Source organism: Thermobia domestica, chromosome 9, assembly GCF_964235325.1.
Source record: "Thermobia domestica chromosome 9, izTheDome1.hap1.1, whole genome shotgun sequence".
NCBI lineage: Eukaryota > Metazoa > Arthropoda > Insecta > Zygentoma > Lepismatidae > Thermobia > Thermobia domestica.
This window is the reverse complement of record NC_137462.1, coordinates 78,334,006-78,360,559: the sequence shown is the minus strand read 5'-3', so window position 1 is coordinate 78,360,559 and position 26,554 is coordinate 78,334,006. Positions and strand designations below refer to the sequence as shown.

General features: G+C 34.3%; 1 protein-coding gene across 1 annotated transcript in view; it reads right to left on the bottom strand.

Annotated features, from left to right (window-relative positions):
- Positions 1-25,842, bottom strand: part of LOC145694773 (beta-1,3-glucan-binding protein-like) — a 75,895-nt gene extending 50,053 nt beyond the window's left edge. Inside the window, exons 1-2 of the mRNA XM_081771403.1 lie at positions 25,800-25,842; positions 670-852 (exon numbers count right to left, since the gene is read on the bottom strand). Of these exons, the coding sequence (XP_081627529.1) occupies positions 670-851 (182 nt within the window). The 5' untranslated portion in view covers position 852; positions 25,800-25,842. The remainder of the gene's footprint in view (positions 1-669; positions 853-25,799) is intronic.
- Positions 25,843-26,554: the final 712 nt, after the last annotated feature.

The window sequence follows — 26,554 nt, the reverse complement described above, 5'->3', positions numbered from 1 at the left end:
TATTTTACTGCAATGGATTTTGACTCTGCTTACGAAGATGACAACGCATACTCACACATACCTGCCGTTTAATCCCATAGAAAACTGGGATACTCTCAAGAAAGAGTTGCACAAAAGAATCTACTACCCCGGACCTTCTAGGCCTTCAAAACTACCCTCAAGGAAAAATAAGGCTCTTTTCAGAACACTCTCATTGACAATATGCCAAACAGGTGCGCAGGATCTTAGCTATCCGACGTGATCATACGGCTTACTGATGTTATCGGAATTCTCTGTACTCAAGGAAACCTGTATTTTAAGTCTTCTCGCCATATTGGATTGGATCTTCTTTCATCGTTCTTATCACGATTTGTTTCTTTGTACGACGTGTAATACTACCCTTATTTTAGGAATAACCCTGGACTAATTAAGAAACATCTGTGCTCATACATCGGTCTCTTGTACGCGGATCATGTTCCTAAAACTTATGGGTCAATATGTGTTTGTTCATCAGCAATTATCAAACAGTGTAAGAAGATGCGGTGAAGAAGAATAAATAATAGCAATCAATTTAAAGAATGATTATTTGCCTGTTTCAAATATTGTTACCAATTAACTTCCAAATTTGAATTATAACATTATTACGTATTTCCTCACTTTTTAAACAGTTCCATTTTAAATGTATTTTACCTGTTCTTTCTGTTATTTCTATAAAACTGGAATTCTTTGTTGCCATTGCCTGATACTGTTACTGAATGATGCCAAAATGTCTCATCCAAGACATCAAAATTCTCCTCAAATATCAATTCTTCACCATCCCCAATTCCATACAACGATAGAAGACAAAGAAAAAATCCAACATATACAGTCATACTGAAAATAAATAAATAAAAATATAGGTAGGGAGTAAACTATTTAAATTCATATATTTCTATAATGCTTCACTTAATACTAACAAAAATACGCACTTCAAAGTTTTACATTGCTCTAAATATACACATAAAAATCACATTTAAAATTATATTTTTAAATATAATCAAATATACTGTATTTTGTTTAAATGTATCACACATGTTTAAATGTATTTTACACATGTTCAATCTCTTTCAAATTAAATTAATATACACTGAATAAATTATTGATGGAAGGTAGTATAACATGCAATGAATCGTATAAAATCAAAGAAAGTCCTTTCAAGAACATAATCATATCTACAGGAAAGATAAAAGAAGACGAGCGCTTATTTCCCATGATAAGGATTCCTGGTTTCACCCAGGTATGATCATTTTACATTTATCATTCTTCAAATCGACTTCTGTCGCTGTTATTTCTGGCTTTGTACACATTATTTCTGGATGGACGACATTCGGTAAGCACCGAAAGCTTAGTGAATGCTCCCGCCGAAAATCGAACTGGAGCCACACGAGACAAATGTTGACTTAATGCATAGGCGCCTACTACGTGGGTGCTCCGAACCTTAAACACTTCACACGGGGAAGCTCTTATTTGTATTCCACCAACTCCTTCATTATCTATTACATTTGTTATTGGTCTTCTTTAACCTACAGGCTATAATTGTATGACGATGAACTAGATATTTTATTTCACCACCGGCAAAGGATAGGGAAAGCAAGAAATAAAATTATAGAAACTCCATGACATGGAATAGGCACGGAAATGCTTACCAAGACCAAGCTCTCTACCCCCTTACTATAGTGATACCGAAAATAGATTCTGCTTACATGCAGTAGATTTATGCTCCATTTGTGATTCCAGATGCAATGACGTTCTCAAAATAATTTATCACACAATCAAAACAAGTGTTACACAGTAATTTTAAAAAAGAAAAGAAAAAAGAAAGAAAGAAAGAAAACTTCTCAGAAACTATATAACCCTACATAAGATTAGAGGAACTTAATTATATACTGTATTTTTATTTTTTGAAACACTTTCTCGTTAGTATATGCCTCAAAATTTACCAACTGTGGGCACGAACAGAGATCATTAAAAAGAAAAGTGAATGTTCAAGTTTATCTATTTGTTCTAATATTAGAGATCATTAAAAAGAAAAGTGAATGTTCAAGTTTATCTATTTGTTCTAATATTAGAGATCATTAAAAAGGAAAGTGAATGTTCAAGATTATCTATTCGTTCTAATATTAGAGATCATTAAAAAGAAAAGTGAATGTTCAAGTTTATCTATTTGTTCTAGTATTAGAGCTACTATTCCACCAAAATGTTAGCACCAACGATTTTGGTGTGCGAAGTCCCTGGTTGTACCCCTGGAGGAAGTATGCAACTATTCTAATAATCAAAGAACTACGGACATACATGATTTCAAAAAATAATCGAGAAACAACGACTGAAGATGTTGCTGCTCTTACTCATAGCTTGTTTGTCTACGCAATAATTCTCAAACTTGTTGTTACCGCGACCCACATTAAATACTAGGAATGCAATGTATATACCCGATTGCAATGAAATGAGCTGAGCGAGCTTAAACTACGTAATCAGGAAGCGTTTTTCGGTGATTATTCCTCGATGGTACATCGGATTTTTTATTTCGACCTATGTTCTCACTCAGCACGACATACTCTATCAGCGTGCTAAGTTTGGTTGAGATCGGCCAAACGGTCTAGGAGGAGTTTGCGGACAACCAAACGGCTAACCCGAGTATAAGAGCTTCGCTTCGCTCAGCTCAATTAAAAGAATATTTTGTGGCCCATCTAATTTTATTCAAATACACATTGTCATTCTACGTAATGGAGGTATATTTCAAACAAATTTTGTAAATATATTTCTAATCTTCCATAGGAAAGTAACACAAATATAACACTATTCCCAATTCATTGCCCTGCCCCGTGACAGATCCTAACCAAACGCTTCCAATTTTCATTTCCTGAATTGTACTTACTTTGCAACATAAGTTTCTACATCAAAATAAAGTGTTCATAATTTAACAAAAAAAAAACTTCTCGCGACAAAAAAAAAAAAAAAAAAGGAAAAAGAAAAAAGAAAGAAAAGAAAAGGGTCAGCGATGGGTCGCGACCCCCACTTTGAGAAACACTGGTCTAGGGTATTACTGTATATGTAAGCACGCAACATCAATCATCAAGAATTGAAAACATCAATCAATAAGACAAGGAAAGTATGAACTGTGAGTTTACCCTTTCTAAAAAGTAGACAATTACGGGTTGAATTTGATTTCTTAATAAGAAAAATGCCTTTGGCATGGGAGACCCGGTTCGATTCTCGACGAAACTTCGGATCCTATGTTAAGCTGTAGGTCCACGTGTTATATAGCCTCGCTGCTGAACGGAACGCGAACTTAACTATTATATATATATATATACAGACTGTTCCATAGTTCGTTTTATTTTCTACAGCGCTGGGAGAAGATGAAGTTTATACACTATTAATGTAAAATTTGGCACTCTTATTGAGAAATATCTGAATTTTTCGAATTTCTAAAGAAAATAAGAGTAAATTGCTGTTTAGCCCCCCTTTTAGGGGTGTACACACGAAAGTTCATTTTCCTTATGGGAGATTCAATGTTAAATTTTAGAAGCAGTTTTCTCCAATAATTATTCGTGAAGATGTTGGAGCAAATGAATCGTATTTGTTACAAAATGCAAAAACACTCATTCACAAAGCTAGTAAAGCCGTCTCAAACATTATTTTGCGAAGGTCCCCCTTTTGGGGGGCAAGGGCGTAAAAAGGTGGTGGGTGATATGTTACCAAAATCCCAAAATTTATCTTCGGAATGCCAGTAAGCATGAGATTAATCACAAATGTCACAGAATTAATGCTCCAATGTCCTTACATGTAAGAGTGACTGATAATGGGGCTACAGCCCCCTTTCAAAAATAAAAAAATCACTATAAATATCCTTAGTAGGGACATACGAGAAGAAGGTATTTTTGTTAATTAATGTGAAATTTGGCGTCATTGTATCAAATGAGTATGCGTTTTTCAAATCTGGAATGTTATTTTGATAACGCACCGCCTTAGGGGGGCACAGGGGGCGAAGTACTCATGATCGATCTTTATAAAAATTCAAAATGTTGTTGCGGAAATGCCAGTGAGCGTCAGATTTTTCACTACTGTCAGAATTAATATTCTAATGCTCCTTGCATATGCCATTGACTTACATGGGGCTATAGCCCCCTTTCAAAAATAAAAAAATCACCATAAATATCCTTAGTAGGGACATACGAGAAGAAGGTATTTTTGTTAATTAATGTGAAATTTGGCGTCATTGTATCAAATGAGTATGCGTTTTTCAAATCTGGAATGTTATTTTGATAACGCACCGCCTTAGGGTGGCACAGGGGGCGAAGTACTTGACGATGGATCTTCATAAAAATTCAAAATTTTGTTCCGGAAATGCCAGTGAGCGTCAGATTTTTCACTACTGTCACAGAATTAGTATTCTAATGCTCCTTGCATATGCCAGTGACTTATATGAGGCTATAGCCCCCTTTCAAAAATAATAAAAATCACCATAAATATCCTTAGTAGTGACATACGAAAAGAAGGTACTTTTTGTCAATTAATGTGTGATTTGGCGTCGTTGTAGCACAAAGGTATGCGTTTTTCACATCTGAAATGTTATTTTAGCAATCACTGTCTTAGAGGGGCACAGGGGGCGAAGCATCAGATGATAGACCTTTATAAAAATTCAAAATTTTGTTCCGGAAATGCTAGTGAGGGTCAGATTAATTTTAAATGTCACAGAATTAATATTCCAATGCTCCTTGCATGTGTCAGTGACTGATATGGGGCTACAGCCTCCCTTCCAATAATCATATTTAAATATTAAAAATTCAGCATAAATATCCTTAGCAGGAACATACCGGAAGAAACTATTTTTTAAAAATCAATTAAGTTAAATTTGGTGTTATTATGCTAAAAAGGTATGTGTCTTTTAATATGGGATGTTACTTTGGTACCGCACCGCCTTAGGGGGCACAGGGGGCGAAACATAAAATGATGGATGTTTATAAAAATTCCAAATTTTATTCTTCAAATGCCAGAGAGCACCAGATTAATCATAAATTTCGCAGAATTAATATTCCGATGTTTTTTGCATGTGCCGGTGATTGATATGGGGCTACAGCCCCCTTCCAAAAAATCACATAAAAATTAGCCATAAATATTTTAGCAAGGACATCCGAGAAACCATTATTTCTTGTCAAATCATATAAAATAATTTGTTATCTTAGTAAAAAGGTGCCCGTTTTTGAAATATAGAATGTTATTTTGGTGACACCGGATTAGGAGGGCACAGGGCGCGCAGCATAAGCATTTGAATCTTTATCTAAAAAAAATCCAAATTTTATTCTGGATATGTGAATGAGTATCAGATTAATCACAAATGACACAGAATTAAGATTCCGATGCTCCTTGCATGTGCCAGTGATTGATGTGGGACCACAGCCCCCTTCCACAAATCACAATAATAATCCTTAACAGAGACATACCGGAAGAAGCTATTTTTTTTTAAATCAAGTAATGTGAAATTTGGCGCTGGCCTTTTTTTTTTTTTTTCAAAAATTCGGTATAATTTTGATAACGCACCACCTTTAGCGACAAAGGGGCGAAGTATAAGATTGTGGATCTTTATGAAAATTCCAAATTTTATTTTGAAAATGCTAATGAGCGTGAGATTAGTCACAAATATGTTAACGCTCACGGGAAATAACGAAAAGTTTGAATTTTTCTTACTGCCTATCTTCCCCAATTTGGAGGTTTGGCGTAATAAAACTAGAAACGCGTGTACCATCATAGATGAAATGGGAGGAAGAAGAGGAATGGTATCGTATTTTCTACCTGAAACTGCTAATTTACAGGAAAATTCGTATAAATATAGAGCAAACTGCTTTCCGCATTTTACATTGAAACTCCAGTTAGGCCAATCAAATTTTGAGTTGACGCCACTAAAAGAGATCAACACATGACCATTATCATATTGTCGCTTTAGCTCTTTTTCTAAAATATTTTTCGACAATAATGCCAAATTTCACTTTAATAATGAAAAATATTTACCTTCTGCCAGTACATGTACCGTATAAGGACATTCATCATGAATTTCTATTGTTTTATGAAAGGGGATTGTAGCCTAATATCAGTCACTGGTACAGTCCGCAGCAAAAAACCTGCAACATGAGGATATGTGTTTATTGTGAAACGACGAAGTCTTTTGCTCCAAAATAAGTGTGAAGGGCAGGACGCCGAGGTTTCTCCTGACGTGATTCATGTCACTTAGACGTTATGTTGATTCCCTGTGCTGTTAGTCGTAGTTTCACAATAAACTTACATGCTCATGTTGCAGGTCCTGTGCTGCGGATTGTACATGGAAATAGATAGGAGCATTAATTCTGTGCGCCTTGCAATTAATTTCATGCCCATTGACACTACCAAAATAAAATTTGGAATTTTTATACTTCAGCCCCTGTGCCCTCCAAAGCCAAAAATTACCAATCGCGCCCTTTGTCCCCTGTTACCAAAAAAACATTTCAGATTTGGAAAATACATAACTGTATATTACAATAACGCCAAATTTCACATTAATCTACCAATAGAAAAAAGCTTCTTCTGGTATGTCCCTGTTAAGGATATTTATCATGATTTTTGGTGATTTGTGGAAGGTGGCTGTAGCACCACATCAATCACTGGCGCATGCAAGGAGCATCGGAATATTAATTCTGTGACATTTAAGATTAATCTGACCCTCACTGGCATTTCCGGAACAAAATTTGGAATTTTTATAAAGGTCTATCATCTGATGCTTCGCCCCCTGTGCCCCTCTAAGACAGTGATTGCTAAAATAACATTTCAGATGTGAAAAACGCATACCGTTGTGCTACAACGACGCCAAATTACACATTAATTGACAAAGAGTACCTTCTTTTCGTATGTTACTACTAAGGATATTTATGGTGATTTTTTTATTTTTGAAAGGGGGCTATAGCCCCATATAATCACTGGCACATGCAAGGAGCATTAGAATATTAATTCTGTGACAGTAGTGAAAAATCTGACGCTCACTGGCATTTCCGCAACAACATTTTGAATTTTTATAAAGATCCATCATCGAGTACTTCGCCCCCTGTGCCCCCCTAAGGCGGTGCGTTACCAAAATAACATTCCAGATTTGAAAAACGCATACTCTTTTGATACAATGACGCCAAATTTCACATTAATTAACAAAAATACCTTCTTCTCGTATGTCCCTACTAAGGATATTTATGGTGATTTTTTATTTTTGAAAGGGGGCTGTAGCCCCATTATCAGTCACTCTTACATGTAAGGACATTGGAGCATTAATTCTGTGACATTTGTGATTAATCTCATGCTTACTGGCATTCCGAAGATAAATTTTGGGATTTTGGTAACATATCACCCACCACCTTTTTACGCCCTTGCCCCCCAAAAGGGGGACCTTCGCAAAATAATGTTTGAGACGGCTTTACTAGCTTTGTGAATGAGTGTTTTTGCATTTTGTAACAAATACAATTCATTTGCTCCAACATCTTCACGAATAATTATTGGAGAAAACTGCTTCTAAAATTTAACATTGAATCTCCCATAAGGAAAATGAACTTTCGTGTGTACACCCCTAAAAGGGGGGCTAAACAGCAATTTACTCTTATTTTCTTTAGAAATTCGAAAAATTCAGATATTTCTCAATAAGAGTGCCAAATTTTACATTAATAGTGTATAAACTTCATCTTCTCCCAGCGCTGTAGAAAATAACACGAATTATGGAACAGTCTGTGTATATATATATATATATATTATAATTATTATTATAGTATTACCTTATTATAATCAATCAAAATAATAAGAAAAATTATACAGGATATCATATCAGGATTATGTAAATAGAAATGAAAGTGATACTTTTATGATCGCATCACGGGAAAACGGCTGAACTATTTGAAATGAATTTCTGAGAACAGTTACTACGTAACAGAAACTGGGTTTATTAAATGTCACTTTAGTTTTTCTACATTCAAATTATGAAAATAATTTTGTTAGTGATCGCATCACAGAAAAAACGTCCGAAACGTTTAAAATGATCGTCAAACTGGGTTCTTATTATGCCATTTTCACTAACATGTGAATCCTAACGGAGGATATAGGGTTCAAAATTTATGCCAAAAATTGAACATCTCATGAGCTACTCAAGTAAGACAGAGGAAGCTCAGAGTATAAACTCCTTATTATAAATAAGTTGTTCTAGCGTTTTCAAAAATTCTGATTCTAAAAGGGGACGGAGACTTTTTTTTATATTTTAATTTTCCACTTTCTATTTATAAAATAGCGAAAGTAAGGAAACTGTTGAACCGTTTAGAATGAATTTTTAACATAGTGTTTGGAGTTACCGTGTGATTTTATCATTTCTCTTCGATTGAAATGCGTTTTCTAAGTGGAATGGGGATAAATTTTTAGCAAAGAGTAATGGCTATACCGTTTGAAGTGTACCTGCGTCGAGTTGGGTCTTTGTAATTTCTTTCAAATTAAATACGCATCCTAAGAAGTGAGGAATGGGAAGGGAGACCAAATATATGTCCTCCGCAAGGCTAAATTGGACAGATGTCCATAACCTATTCTTCCTGTGCGAAAAGTTGGTAATTCAGCTAGTGTTCAATAAATAATTAATCTCCGCTATAAGCTTCTCTGACATCTTATTTTGCTGAGAACGTGACAAAAACTATAATTTACCTTAATTCACTGTATCGGGTGACAACTTGATAAAGAGAAATAGTGTACGACAGAGAAAATAAATAGTCATAAACATACAATAAACTTGACATCCGTTACGATGAGAACACAAAATAGAAGCGCATTGTTTTGTTAGCATTAATGGACGTCTAATGAACTTTGTCAAAACCGTAAGATACGACGCTGAGACAATGAACAAGTAATTTCTTGTAATTAAGTTGATTTATACAAATGTCAGTGTGTTATTTACAGAAACACGAATATTAAGTCATATTTCCAATACAAACAAAGTGAAAAATCTGACATTAGAAATAAATGAACTTCAGATTTCCAGTTACATTGAATACATGGAAATCGGTATATAGCAAAGACAGAGAATAAAACGCAGTTATTTGCCAGATATTGCTAAAGATGGAAAGGCATGTATATGATTAATATAATTATATTAATTGAAAATATAATTATATTAATATATTCAATTATATTAATATAGTTATATTAATTGAAAATATTGTACTTTCTTTAAATCGATTCTTCTTTAAAAAGATATATGTACATGATAATTTAAAGATAAGTCGATTTTTCTGGATTTGATCTAAGTTTAACGTCCCTTTCCCCATTGTGACTATATGAGACAGGGACTACTGCTTAATGGAATCCGAACCACATGAGTTCTCGCCGGGATCAAACCCGGGTCTCCCACGCCAATGTGAAGGTAAGTCGAAGTAGATATTCAAGTATAGTGTGCATACAACTAAGACATTAGTTTGATAGTCATAGCAGAAAAAATAGCTCAAATAATATATTTTTAAAATAATTTTTCCTTGGTATTTGTTTCTGGCTAAAGGAAGTATTCCTTCCTTGACAGAAGTATTTAAAACATATTTATATGGATAATGTGAACGGATTTTGCATTATTCGGTCAACATCCTTCCAGAAAATCTAGTTTATCTCAATCAAGAATGGCATAGGATGGAATAGGTAGTTTTATTCATTTAATTAGAGGAGAAGTCAGAAAGTAACCTTCCCACTTTAGGTATATTGTGAATACTAGGTAGAATATAAAGAGAAATACACATAGAATGAAGATACATCCTTCCACTATTTCCGACGAGGCAATTGTCTAGGCGAAAAATCTATTTGTCAAAATCCTATCGATAAAAGGTATCCTGACCACAAAGCAATCTTTGAATCACATAGCTGACGTCATAATGTCATGTGAGTCGTTTGACACGCATTCTTTCATTTTCGAGAACAGATGTGAATCGAAAGAGGTCAGATCTTCCAGTTGTAATAATCTGACATAGTGCCATTTAAAAATATATAACTCTATGTTGAGTTTGCAATACTATTAATCTGGTAGTATTGAAGAAAACGTCTATTAAAGTCGTTCTCTCGATATGTAAATGACGCAATATTTCAGGACTTTAAAATCTATTAGTTTGAAAGTTACAAGGACGTTTCAAGATAGTTAGTCTTCCCTGCATGTTTGCCATTTAACCAAAGTTGCACAAAATTACTGTAGCGTAAATAATAACACAAGTATAGTGTAGTATAGTAAAAATTTAAAAAAAAATAACATTAAGAAAATTTGTAATTATACCTATGACATATGCTTAGCGAAACCTAGACATCTCGTCACAGCCCTGTGATGGCTTAGTGGTTGAGAGTTTACTCCTGGCGTTTCATTCCGTAACAGTCTACTTACAATTTGCAAATCGCGACACAACGCAAATGATGCAAGAAATAATTTTAACTGCTATGCCGACTACCACAAACTTTGCTTTGCTTAGACACAAACGGCTACGGAATGAGCCCCCTGCAACTAAGACTTCATGGGCCTTATGCAGAGTCGTTCTGACGCATGATTAGTGCCATACTAAAGAGCGACTAACATATGTTTTCTGCAGTAGTCAAGCCTTTAGTGTAATGCTAACCATACGTCAAAAGGACTCTGCATAAGACGGCATATGTTTTAACCTTGAGACACACTATGTGCTTTTTGTAGTTATCATATAGGTTATCATGCGTAAATGGATTTTCTCGGGTGTTCTTAGATCAACTTACATAATCATTCCAAAAATGACATACGTAACATAACTCCTTGCACTTGAGAAATTAAGCTAAATGGCAGATTTCATTTTGAGTTTTTTACGTCCCACGGTTATTTCGGCTAGGCTAAAGGAGACAGTGATGATGAGCAATGAATGAAATGGCGGAATGAAGAAAGTGGGAGGAAACGAGAGAACCCCGAGGAAACCCACGCACACAATATTTGTCTACTACAATGTTCACTTGGCGGGAGCAGGGTTTGAATCCAGGACTCCATGCACCAAAGGTAAACGCTCTACCACTGAGCCACCGCGGCCCTCCAGATTCCATTTTATTTACCATATTACATTTATCGTAATTTTATATTACTAAAAGAATTCATAACATTTAAGTTGCTTTCTTTATTTTACTGTACTTTTTTCTTTGTAGGGAAGTATTTAACATCATCTTTACGGCATTCCTGGTACAGTGTATGCTGGTGAAGCAATTAGCATGTATCATACCCACGAACTTACATGCATCGGAAGATAAAATTTTACTGGACTGTACTTTTAAAGTCCTGCAAAAGTACTTTAAAATCACAAGAACACTTGTTATCTTTGACGACGACGAAACAGAATATGTAGGATCTTTGTTACCACAACTCGTTCATATACCAATGTTACAACTCAAAGTAAATTCTCTAAATGAATCTACAGTCGGTAAATTCGAGTATTTCGTGAAATATTGTCATAAAGATGTCATAAGCTACATATTTCTTGTGACAAATACATCTCAACTGGAAGATACGATTAGCAAATTTGAATGGTTTGCATACTGGAATACGCCGGATAAATGCATGTTTGTTATTTGTAATGACAGCATAACCGATTACCACATGCAACTGATTCTAAGAGTGGTGCAGAAAAAATATTTTGTTGATTCTATTATTCTGACTTTTACCCGAAAATACGCCAAATCAAACAGTAATGATTCACAAGATGAACGGTTCCTTGTTAGTATGCAGACGTTTTTTCCATTCTCAGAAACATGCTGCCATTGTATCTCCAATGTCGCCATTTTGGATAAGTGTGACGGGATATCTTTTCACTTTGGAACAAATCTGTTTCCAGAAAAAGCGAAAAATCTATATAAGTGTAGTGTAAATATGATCACTATGTCTGCTCCTCCTTACTATAATTTAAAATATACATATAATGGTACAGATACTCTAGATGGTATATACGGAAATTACTTAACAACTGCCGCTGAAAAACTGAACTTCACTTTAACGTTGGACACAAACACACGGCATGCTCACGCAGGCACTGTTTTAGAAAATGGTACCTTTTCAACAGATTTAGAAAAAACATTTTCTGGCAATGCTGAAGGTGTATTCAAATTTTCTCTCATATCACAATCACAACTGGATTATTATGAAGTAATTCTTTCGGGAGACTATATATATTTTGTTTGGATATTTCCACATCCGAAAGCCTATCCCTGGTGGATGAATATATTTTTCCCTTTCCAAGTAATTCCATGGATTCTTACAATGACTTCAACTTTGGCAGTAACATACGTAATCAAAGGAGTAGGAAAAATAAGTTATTCAACGGGAAACAATAGCTGTATTTCCCAATGGTCTGTTTGGAATGATTTAGCGATTTTATTAGGCGTGTCTGTATCACCACCTCCACAAATCTTATTGTTTAGATTAGTTTACATCACATGGGTACTAATGTCATTCATTCTCAATATCGGTTATCAAGCTGCCCTCTTTGGTTTTGTTACCAAACCTAAATTTTATCCTTACGTTAATACAATGGAAGATCTTGTGAATTCCGATTTATTATTTGGCGGGCATGAAACGCATAGATCTCTTTTTGAAGATAAAAGTAGTTCTTTGGAACGGACAATATTTGACAAGTGGACTTCAATGCCAGATAATGCAACTGAATTATTTAAAAAAGTTGTCAAGAAAGAGAGAATTGGGTTTATCTATTACAGTCAATTAGCAGAGTTGCACAGTTATGTGCATATGGATGCGTACGGAAAACCATTATTTCATATTGGAAGTGACAAACTACTTACAATTCCGACTGTTTTTTGCATGGGACGAAAATCACCTATTAGTGACTCCGTTAAGTTTATTGTTCAAGCGAGTCAAGAAAGTGGCTTGTATCTTAAGTGGAAACAGGACTCACTTACTTATTTCAGAGAATTTATGGAGGTTTATACAGGGAAGAGTATGGAATTTAAAGAAGAAAAGAAAAATATTGTATTAGCTTTAGAGAATTTAATGAGTGCTTTTGTGGTGCTTGGAGTTGGCTTGATCTCTTCGTTTTTTGTCTTAATAACAGAGATTTTATTTAATTCTCGGCATATAAAGGAGTTCTGTTAATTTAAATTATGAAGTTTGAGTTATTGGACTTACATAAACTTGGATCACCGGTATATAAAAGATTTAGGCTAGTTTAGCCTTTTATTTATAGTTTTTATTTCCATTTTTTAAAGTCATTTTGATCAAATTGTTGTAACAGAAAATATCACAAATATTTTAATATCAGTTGCAAAAAGTCGTCGAAGAACGGAACAAGGGTTTCAATGGACCAATTTAAATGAATTAATCGTCATTGATAATACTTTATCAAGAAATACCAATGATTCGTTAAGCAGATTACAATATAACACTATTTCTGTTCACACATAAACTCACTCAGTTCATCACAATTTTCCCTCTACTTTGAGGCCACTTGATGCAAATTGAAAAGTCTTCATCAATGTCTTCGATTGGTCGTAAGAGCTGGCCGCTAATATAGGCCAACTCATTCTTCCCACGGAGAAAATACGGTTTTAGAAAGTATTTCTAAGTTCTTAAGAAATGGCAATGGCTTAACATCTTTTTCCTGAGCACGGCCGGATCTTAAATACTGCGGAATACGCGTTCGCAGGAGGCGCCAGGTGAAGAGGGCCCCAAACTGGAAAGTGAATTTTGTGTTTTAAATGTGAATATTTGTTAGAGAAAATATTATGATGAAACATTTTTCCAAATAGCTTCAAATAAATATTGAACAGACTGAGATACAGATAAAATACATCAAAAGGACAATAAAGTCGAATGGAAATGGACTCGTACATCAATCAGCGCAAGTTATGCTAGTTTGAGGAAAATTTCCCGTGGCGTAGAGAGATTTAGGAAAGATTTTTGAAAGAGGGAAAAAGGGGTATTTTACGAACATGAAATAAAATGTACGGAAATTTAGCTTTTCAATAGATATTATATAAAGCACTTCGGCAGTATGACAAACAACAGCGGCAGTCTTTCCACAATACCACAATATGCACAAAATACAAGTATAACAGACTCTCCATTCCTCTCCCAACAACACATCAGCGACCTTACTAGAGAATATCATTGCCAAAAAGTCTTTGAAATGGGAATGGATCAACAAACAAAGGGAGTCAACTGCAAGTGTTGCTTATGCATTGGGTGAAATTATCACAGTAGAAAGAAATGTCTTCAGGGTTGCTCCGCCTTGTCATAAACAGTGTCCCTGCATAGTACTTTGGTTCAATTACCACAGTTAAGAATTAAGAAAAGTCAGCGTAAATGAAATGTACATTATCGAAGTTCAAGTCCATTGGTCCAAGGAGTGTGCGAATTCTAAGAAAAGACGGGCAGTACAAATGGAATTTTTGATCATTTCTGAGGGAAATTTTAACTTAGGTTTCTAATATCAGTTGTTCACAATCTTTGAGGCCATTTGTCATTCGTCAACATTTTCGTTTCTATCCTAAGTCGTTTCTTTTCTTTTTATTATTATTTATAATGATGTGTGTTTTCACTTTTCAGTAGTACTGTGTTTTTCATGTAATAATAATGACCAACGATAAAAAAGTGAGCATTTTATCGGAAAAGAAAGCTACGAAACTTGAAAGAAGATGAAAGGCAAGAGAAGGCTCTAAAAAAAGTTTCTTTCGACTTCTGAAGAAAATTTAGAAAGTGATAATCATACAAATATTGAGGTGGGGAAGTTGTCAATACAAGTTACTGTTAACAAAGCATTTGCAAGTCTACAAACTTTTGAAACTGTAAGTTTAGTTTACTTGACTGCAATAATTTAATTGTTAAATTAAAATGGAATGGATATGGCCTCTTCGGTTATGGGTCTGTGTTAAATATAATGCGGTGTATTTCAAAGTTTGTTTGAATCAGAGGAGGATCCACGGGGGGCGATCGCCCCCCACAAGAGGAAACTTTCTTATTTTAAATATAAATAAAACCCATCCCAGAGTTTGGAGCTCTTAAAAGTAGCTCTAAGTAGCAGTATTACAACTCATCGCCCCTCAGAAGTCCGTCCTGGATCCGCCCTGCTTTGAATACAATTATTCAAGTTTGCGTATATAACTTGAAAGGATAACTGTAATCGAAAGGTCATTAGGGTTATAAGTAACAGACTCTTTTTAGAACACACACACAGCAATCACAGCAGCATATACATATGCTCGTTGTATTATAACAGTGTAACAATCATTATAAATCCATTCTCTTGTATTAAATTTAGATAGAGCGATATTTTAAAACATTTGGTAATAGTTCTAATGCAAAGAGAGTTTTAATTATTAGTTCTGTTCAGGGATGCCTCGACGGATGTAGTCCGAGAGTCTGGATCCCCCAGAACTTTTATTATTATTTAAAAAAATAGCACAATTTCAGGGGGAAAATACACAAAATTATTTGCATTTTATAGGCTAATCGAAAAGTTTTTCGGACCCAAAAGAGAAATCTTGGGTTCACTACTGCTTGTGTTTACATTGTGTTACTCATCGCCTGATTTTGAACGATGTTGGAAAGAGACATGAAAGGACTAAATTGTTTTATAAGCCTAAGGGAACCTAAAAGGAAGTTTTGCGAGTGGATTTTGAAGTTCCGCCACTGGATCGAAGACAAATTAAATATTGATTAAGGCACATACTTTTGTTATTTGTTGTTCAGCTAAAATTAAGAAAGAAATATTTGAGATCAGCTATATTTCAAGAACAATTAAATGGATTACCTTTGACGGCCATTAAAAATGACATGCTCAATGTAATGGATACGAATGCAATAATAAGAGATTTTGTCAAATCTAAAGCCAGTGTCTTGATAACATGAACTTTTCAGTGACAAAGAAAACGAGAAATTAAGCTAATTATCATAATCGTATCACTAGAAAATACTATGTAAATTTGCTTTTAATGAAGCATAAGAGCATACCACTTTGTCAAAATCAAATCTGCGTTAAATGTTAGACTTGAAGCTCGTCAGTTTTATTCTGTTTCGACTTTTATGTTTCCATTGTACTTGTCAAAATATATCTATCTTAGGTGTTTACATATATATCTTGTAATATATATATATATATATATATATATATATATATATATATATATATATATATGTGTGTGTGTGTGTGTGTGTGTGTGTGTTAGTTGTGTCTTGTGCTTAGTTAATAAAATATACTATTAATTATTAAAATTGGAACTTTGTATAGTGTTCATCCACAGTCAATTACTTACAATTTCGCTATTTTTCGTTAATATTCACAGAGAGACTACAGACATTGAAGAAATTTCCAATTGTAACAATTACTTGAATTTCTTTTGTCCATTACAACTTTCTACTCGTTTATTCTGATTTGGTGGATGCGTCTAAATATTGTTTGCTTACACTTAAGAAATGTCTAGAACCAATCCTGTTCCTGAGTGATATTTCAATAAAAATCCTCTGTACAATAACATCTTCCTCAATAGTGATGGCACACATCACGGGTCACGACTGTTGTTCGGGTCATCCGCGTGTGGGCTTCATTTCTCAGACCCGGCGTCCTAGACAGACCCAAGACCCGGACATATCCGATGACTCTGAAGCAGCCGAAATACCAATAACCGACGAAATAACTAAAACTCTGAGTAAAATAAACCCAAATGAACAAATAAATAGAAAGTGTTCCACAAGGGTCAGTTCTAGGACCTATACTCTATACTCTTTCTTCTGTATCTTAATGAGTTATCCTTAAATATAGGAAAGGATAATATACTCCTTTTTGGGGATGATACAACAGTAATTATAATGAAAAAGACAGAGATATCTTGCAAGAAGCCATTGATCTTATAACATCCCAACTTATGCACTGGTTTTCTGCAAATAAACTAAACTAAATACAGATAAAACAAAGAAACAAAGTGTGACTACTGCCATTTATCTTACAGAATATCACATCAACTACCGCATATATCCATGAATCATAAAGTATGTACATTTATTAGTGCCGTAAAATTTTTAGGTATATATCTAGATGATAAATTTTCATGACAAGAACACGTAGACAAACTAACCAAAAACTTAGCCCAGACTGTGTACATACAGAAATACGAACTCTAGTCTCAATACTGCATCTACAATCAATTATGCCCCTGTATTATGCCATATTATATTCTCATATTGAATACGGAATTGCGTTCTAGGAGTCTTCGCCAAAATTTCAGAATATATTCAAACAACAAAAATATGTCATAAGAATCATTACAAAATAACCGAAACGCATCAGCTGTAAGAAACTATTTGTATCATTGAAGATGATGACAGTTCCTTTGCACGTATTTGAAGTTCTCAAAACTACATGGGACCATTTGGATATTATTAAAAGAGATGGTGATACTCGTATCTATCTTACACGTGGAAAATATAACTTATCTATTGTGTATCACCAAACATCAGCATACAGAAAGTCACATATCTATATGGGTGTAAAACTGTATAATAAGCTACCTGGATGTATAAAACATACTCATTAAAAGAATTTCCTTGTCAACTCAGTGCGTAAACTGCTATTAAATCACACATTTTATACAGTAGGTGACTATCTAAGCAGCTCATTGTGCAACTTCAAAAAATAATTAAATCCCTATTGTATATATCAAATTATAAATACAAACACACACACACACACACACACACACACACACACATATATATATATATATATATATATATATATATATATATATATATATATATATATATATATATATATATATATATATATATATATATTAAAATAGAAATTAAGTTCATACGTATATCATTGTCATATAGATTGTAGAGATTGTAGAATTGGTTTTGCCTATATTTACCTAGGTATTTTCACAAGTTGTTAAAAAGCATTGTATTTGTTCTAACAAGGGACATGTTTCAGTTCGAACGCGAGGATCAACATAAAACTTGGTAGACATATACAGGACTAAGTACTGACCACTGTATAGTATGTCATTCCCGTGTAAAACTCGTTTTCCGCCGACAGCGCCATCTATCCTTCGAAACACTAACAATTAAATTCCCCGTTGTAGGTGCTGAGTGAAGATCAGTCAGGTGCGTTAGTGTGTGGTAGTAAGCTCCAATTAGTGTTAGTGTGGTAGTCAGTGTGGAAAAATGGGTAAGCTGCTGGCATTAACCCCCCTTCATGTAGTTGAACTGCTAAAAGACAAACTAAGGCGCATATTTAAGAATCAAACATCAGTTGGAGCAGAAGATGAGTCGTTTGCGACATGTTGATGGAATTTAATTATCAATAAGTACGAAAACGAATTAGAAATGATACCACATCGACACTCGCCAGAGATGATTTAAAAAAAAAAATGGCACGACACAGCAAGATATCTATGATAGCAGTTCAGAGCGGGAAGAAGACAGCAGTCGGGAACCGGGAATCGGGAAATGAAACTCCAAACAGTGAAATGTGAAATCATCAGCAGCCCAGAGCGGGAACAAGGCATTAGTCAAAGCGAATATGACGTATCTTCATCGTGAAAACTGAAAATAACAGACATTTTGTCGCAGTTTACGGACGAGGAAGTCCTGAGTATATACAAAGATTATCATGAACGAGATTAGAACTCGTACCGTACAGGAAGCTTTTGGCACGACACAAGAAAATTATTTCTTTAAGTAACTGGAAACCTATTTTGGATTATGGGCACGCGCTGTCTACGAATTCCGCTTCATTTAAAGGGAATGCGGAAATGAAACTCCAAACAATGAAGTGTGAAGTCATCAGATTATTTGACGAGGCGCGAGAGCATGGAACATTAATGCATTACTGGTATTTACAGTGCTGGGCTTTCCAAGCTAGAAACAAGCAGGTATTATTTCACGAACGAGTGCGACCTTCATCAAATAATCTGATAATTTCACATTTCAGTGTTCGGAGTTTTATTTCCTGATTCCCGGTTCCCGCTCTAGACTGCTGTCTTCTTCCCGCTCTGAACTGCTATCATAGATATCTTGCTGTGTCGTGCCATTTTTTTTTAAATCATCTCTGGCGAGTGTCGATGTGGTATCATTTCTAATTCGTTTTCGTACTCATTGATAATTAAATTGCATCAACATGTCGCAAACGACTCATCTTCTGCTCCAACTGATGTTTGATTCTTAAATATGCGCCTTAGTTTGTCTTTTAGCAGTTCAACTACATGAAGGGGGGTTAATGCCAGCAGCTTACCCATTTTTCCACACTGACTACCACACTAACACTAATTGGAGCTTACTACCACACACTAACGCACCTGACTGATCTTCACTCAGCACCTATAACGGGGAATTTAATTGTTAGTGTTTCGAAGGATAGATGGCGCTGTCGGCGAAAAACGAGTTTTACACGGGAATGACATACCATACAGTGGTCAGTACTTAGTCCTGTATATGTCTACCAAGTTTTATGTTGATCCTCGTGTTCGAACCGAAACATATCCCTTGTAAGTATTTATTTTAAGTACTAAGGAGTTCTATATAATTTTATACAAATGTATCAAATGTAATATGGACCACAGGATGATTAATAAATCTAGTCTAATCTACAACATCATTGCAATTTTTATATTGGATTAATGATTTTCACTTCTAGAGGTCGAATATTCACGTCTTTTGATTGCCAGTGTGACATTTCTTAATCAAGTATAATTCCATTTTTATCCATCTTCCCATATTGAAAAGTAATTCTCACGCGTCTATACCCTGATAGACATTGTAGTTATATTTCAGTGCAATGCTTTCACACACACAGACGCAACTAAGAAAAAAATATTGATTTATTTAGAAGAGAATCGTGTTTATTTTGATTTCAGTAGCAGCCCCACACATGCTGTAAATGACGGTGTTAAGTTGTATCCGGGTCACAACTTGGTCATATCGGGCCTCGAGTCTGCCTGGATCACCGGAATGATGGGTCACAGGTCTGATTGCTTCCAAGTCACGAATTCGTGACCAGTTCCACCACTGCTTTGTAAAACTTTGTAACTTCTACATCACACAAATGGTAGGGTCTACTCTGCGAAATAACTTACTATGCAATGATTTATTGATTGTCTATAGACTGCTCTAGTTTATTGCAATGTAACTCCTTCCTATTTCATTAGCAAGTGTATGCAAGAGGACATTTGACACATCATATATGCGTCTACTGATATATTTTGCTGTTAAAAAACAAGGTTATTAGTTTCAAAGTTAAGTGATCGGTTGATTTGGATAAAACCACGAATTAAGCATACAATGTCATACATAGCCTACATGAAATTGTCAATCAAATTGATATGCAGTGCATTCCACACAGAAAGTTACACGTATGATACCGTACAAATCAAAGCAGATAGATATATTATTTTTTTACAACGCAAATATCGGTAACATTGTCTGACATTCTGTAATACAACCACTGTCTACACTGTTGCCAACCCAACATATTTTTTTAAATGACACTGCACTATGTTATTGCAAATCCCAAATCTGCATACTAATCGAAAACATATAATATCATATTTATTGTTCAGTGTTGCAAACTAAGGACGCTACAGCATCACATACGTCCACGTTTTGGAGGCCTCTCCAGCAGTAATAACACAAGTGAAACTGATGGGGTGATGCAAATTCACAGTATCTTAGTATGGAATAAATAAAGTCACAAGGAATTTAAAATTTTAGTTCTTTAAAGAACTTTATTTGGAAAATGTTCTTCAGTATCTAATCACGTAGACGATTTTCAATAGACGTAAAGGTCATAATAGAATACCGTTTGCAGCAATTTGATATCTCAAACCTTTCTGGAGATACGAAAAACATTGGTGGAGATTGCTATACTAATTAAAATGACGTATTTGTGGAAGTTTTTAAATTGATTGTTTCTTTGCTCTGTTCTTTTGATAGTACAACAGTGGCGTATTTAGAGGGTTATCAGGCTCAAGCTTCCCTCGAAATAAATTTGTTAGTTTTTCGCATTCCACATACAACAATAAGAATTCTTACCATTCTTAAATATTTCATTGACTTCCCATTTTATGTTCTTTGTTCAGAAATAATACCGTATTTGACAAACATTCCATGTGAGAACTGCGTTCTTTCTTTCTTTCGTCCATTCTATTTCTGCTTCTTTTTCTTACTTGTTGCTTTCTTTTGTTTTTTCTATCATACTTTCGACCGTTGTTAGTTGTGATTAAATTCGGTCGTCGTCAGTAACACCAACACTAAGAGAAACTGATAAGCGAAACTGGTGTTCCACACCATCTTGCACGGATATCAACATAACGGGATTTTAGTTATTATAGCAAAGAAATATTTACATCGTTTAGTTATAAAGAAAAGTAAATGTTTGAATTAAAGAAAATAAAGAGGGGGGAATAAGTAGCCCGGGAAATTAGGTAGGTCAAGAGGTCAAGAGGATGCTTCCTTTTTCTTCTATGAATAGAATAAAAGGTTAGATTCACTGCTAAATTTTTGTACCATATCACACAAGTTTCACCAATTTGCAATCCTTACCATTTAAATTGCAATCAGCATATTTCAGCTTCAACTTGTCTTAACATTTTCTTTCAGGTAAAAACGTACACGGATAAAACTGAATATTTCCATTTTTCTTTTCTGAAATGAAATCAATTAAGTTGAAGTGAGATTACAAATATTTAACGTGTGTTTGCAGGAGTGTCATTTCAGATTTGTCTGGCGGGAGGAGGGGGGTTAGATCTTTAACCGACCTACGAGTTTTACGTTTTTTCCTAGTGTATTAGTAGACAATCGATTATTCTCAAATTCAGGTGGGGAATTGCCTCCCTCTGCCTCCCTTTGTTGTACATAGTCCCCCTCCCCGAAACAAAATTCTAAATATACCATTGTATGTGGTCCTTACATAAACATTTCTTCTCAAAAGAAGATCTTTTTTAAAAGTTAAGTTTTCAATTCCATCCAACTTTGTACCTATTTATTCAAAAGATTTCATATCATGTTCATAGTGTTTGTGAATGTGCATTAACCACCCATCTTACCTGCGTTGTTACTGTTTTAGAGAACTCCAAAATTTAGATGTTTGTGATACTCCACGTCCTTAAATTACAACACTGAACAATAAGTGCGATATTGTATATTTTCCTTTACTATGCAGACTTCGAATTTGCAATAACTTTGCGTAGTACTATTTGAAACACGCAATTTTGTTGGGTTGGCAACACTGTTAATCTGGTAGTGTTACAGAGTATTTCAGACAATTTCACGCTGCCAATGTTTGCATGGTACAAAATTTCATACTTTTATCTGCCTTGGTTTCTACGATATCAGAGTAACATTTTTCGTACAACGTACTGTGTAGTAACTGTGAGACAAATGCACCAGTTCTCATACATTTTTCATTTTCACTGGTATTTTATGGATTATCACGCGTTTTGACGCTAAAATTCCAGCGTTTGATTTTAAATGGACCAAAGAATAATTCGATTTTTTTTAAAAAAAAAAAAAAACTTGCTTTAAGTGCAGAAATGAACGTATCGTTTTATTTCCATTTATTTTCTTTCTCTTTTAATAATATTCTCTTGATAAAGCTGATTGTATCTATTCAGTATACACGATAAACTATTCTAAGCAAGGTAATAGTTTCTCTTCGGTGAGGTTTACCTTAACAATGAATAACAATCACCTTTTCTGAATCCAAATTTTGTCAAACTTTTGACATGTAATCGCAAAGAAATGCTTGTAGTAGGATTAATCTCATGAAATAAAATTGATAGTGGAAAAGGAATGACTTTACTTTTATTATTGAATCATTGCAATTATTAATATCTTGTATCAGAATTACATTAATTAAAGAAGGAACTTACGAAGTTAGTGAGACACAAGGGCGCCGATTTCTCTGTAAATTTGGGGGGAACCATTCAGATGCAGAAGGCATATATGAGAATTTTTAAGACAAATTGTACTCAAATTATGTCAACTATTGCATATTCATAAATAAAATGCGGGGGCCTACATGAGTTTTTGAGGGGCCCGGGCCCCCTCGGCCCCCCAGGATCGGCTCCCTTGGTGAGACATACTTAGCATACTATAAAAATGATTTTAATATAAGTACAGTTTTTTTGACTTTAACCTCAGTTATCTTGATTTAAAATGTAGTTAACATTTCACAAAGAAATACTGTACACAAAATGGAAAAATTAAGAATTTAAAAGAAAAAAAAGTTTGCTGATATCATTATCAGTAGCATTGCTGTGACAAGAAGAAGATAAACTTTAATGGTGACGTAATAAATTTGTAATAAGCATCAGCATTGCTAACTTAACATTAATTACAGGCTGATATATGTGTGTGCATATACGTGCATATACATAGTAAATTCTTTTAAGTTTGACCCCCTTTTCTTACAGACACCCTTTCCTTGAACTGAAGGAAACGTTATGTACACATTATTACGCAAATTTAGAGTTTTCAAAAGAATGTTTGTAACTAACAGTAGTTTAACTACATATAACAAATGTTAAAAACATCTTATCTTTTGGATGCTATTTGCATAAAAGTAAATTGTAATTACTAGTAAATGCAATGGGAGGAAACGGGAGAGTTCCAAGAAAACCTTTGCATACGATGTTTGTCCACCACAAAGTCCACTTTGTAAATACTGAAATCGAACCAGGGACCCCAAGGCGAGCGCTCTACCACTGAGCCATCGCAGCCCCAGTAAATGCAAAAGATGACACAATAATTTTAATAGCCGTCCTCACTGGTCTAGTGGGTAATGCGGACTTCGGTGCACTGTCACGTAGTGGGAAAGCATGAAACTCATTACATTGGTTCGGATTCCACCTTGAACTGTAGAGATACGTCTCATAGAGACTTGGTATTGAAAAGGAACGCAAAACTTCAACAAACAATAGTTTCAATAACAACACTTCACTGTGGATATGGAGGACATTTTTATATTCATTTTCCTGTATTTTCAAGAGATCCGGGTTCGATCTGTGGTAGGTGCATATATAGTTCCAATCCCATGTTAAGCAGTGGGTAAATGTCTCACATATCATTGCTGCTATAAAAGGAAGTTAAACTCCAATCATCCATCAAATTAATTTGTACCACGTTACATTTATTTTAAATTAGATTAATTTCGATTACTTAATATTATACTTCTTCAATTGATTGGTGGATTGAAGTCTGTTGTTAGCACTGAAAGTATATAATACGTAATAGGATTCGAACTAATAATCGGATTTTTGTCCAAGGCTTTGTCTCGACCAGGAATCGAACCTAAAACACGCGAATATAAAATAGCTCACTTTTTTAAAAAAAAAAAATGAAGATATCAATATTAGAGATGTATTTTCACGTACAGAAACTTTTTAATCAAGCAAATGAAAATAAACTTTTATAATAATCTGGTTTCTCTTTTCATTTTGAACCAACATGATAATCTAATATCAAAAGTTGGCAATATTGCAAACTGGTATTACGCACATTTAAGAACAATGTTCAGGAACTATGCTGTACCTCAGGATTCCCTAAACACTTCAGTATCAGCTGCAGATGACACTAAATGAACTCAGAATGAATGTGATTATGTGTTTGGATACTTATCTAATTTGTGTGTGATTTTAAATTAGGTGAGTATTATAGAAATCTAATTTCGGCTTTAAATGAACATATCTAAACGAAAAATATATTATTTTCGATTTATTGTTCATAGCATACCTACTAAAATGATGGTGAATTAATACATTTGCAAGTAAAAACAAGAGGAAAACACTAACATCTATTGAATGCACATGTCAAATGAAATTTATTCACCATATTATAATTTCGTTATGACTTTTGTTGTAGATCTGTCAGATATGTATAGGCGCTTTGTTAGAAAAATTTCAACTTACAACGGAAATAAGTTGGGTAACAGAGAACTTTTTTCAATTTAAGTGGCCAGTTACTAATGATATATGTATTGTCAAACTAATATAAACTATTTTTTTCATACAGCTTCAGTGTATACATATGGAATAATGTTGGAAATATATATATAAGACAGTGTTTGCACCTCCTAAACATCATAGCTTCTATGACGAATATTGAGAAAATTCATCTTTAGATTAAAATATTGAAACTAATAATCATTTGCCATACACATTCTAGTTCCAAACTTGAACAATTCATGAATAAATAAACTATAAATAGTTTCCGCAATCCAATTATATGCATTTTCGTGATTTAAACAAACGTCCCTTACGCAAAATTAGAAGATACACTATCCAATTAAAATTATAAGAACTGAATTGCAGAATAGATAAAGCTGAACTTCATATTTCAGGTAATGAAAAAAATTAAGTGGTCATTATTGGGGACAGATGATTCTTTTGAAAACATCGAATGAAAATATCATGGAACTTTAGCATTTCATGGATAACAAAATAGTATCTAGTCCTCATCACTCGTCTAGTGGTTAGTGGATATGACTTTGGTGCATGAGGTTACGGGTTCGAGTCCTAGTCAGAGAGCATTGAATACATTACAACTGTTCAGATATGACTTTAAACTGTAAGTCTCGTTCTATAGCCTATAGTCTTACTTCTGAAAAAAGGCATAAATGGAAATCAATCAAGTCATCAAAATGATATCAAATTAGCAAGAATACTGGAACCGTCACCAAAGATACAAACTTCATGTATAAAATGGTTATGGCTATAAACAGATTGTTATATACAATGATCATTATTATACAAACCTGTAATGTAATTGAAAACCAGAAAATACACCTAATAACAACGGTTGATAGAAATCTGAATAAAAATACTTAAATACATGAATTTGTAAACCATTTTATCAGTTGAACTTAAGACAAATGATAATGACAATCAGATTATGAATCTTATTTTAATTACACTTAGATAAATATTACACTTAAGTTTTCCCCATAATGATACAAATAATTAATGGTAATGTAAACATGTAGATGATAATCTAAACAGCCTGTTTAAAGAAGCAACAGTGTTAAAATGTCAAACAGTTACAGCTCAGTAATAACCCACGTTTAACTCTTTTATGTGATACTCAGGTGCGCATATGGAGAACTCTTCAAGGATAGAGTTGGGTAGGCATTTGCGAGGAAAAGTACTTCAAGTGTTGTTTTAGTATGATTTGTTGTTGCTAAATTCATATCTGCCGTATGCCACCCTGTAACATTCACTGTTTCTCAGAAATTCACTAAAACAAAATGGCGGTCGAAAGTATTGTTTTGTAACATACAGAACTCAAAATATGTGTTTGTTCGACAAAAGTTTGCACACTGCTCAACAAAATTTATATTAAAGTTGGCATAACTATTATTTGATGCTCTAGAAAAGCGATTGCTGGGTTCAAAACCTTCAATACTCAGTTGTCAGTGTTGCCAACCTGTTACAAAATTATTTCTTACCGTTTAAAAATATTTTCTTGAAATGGCACTGCATCCGTTTCTAGGCTATTTGGTATTTTCTAATG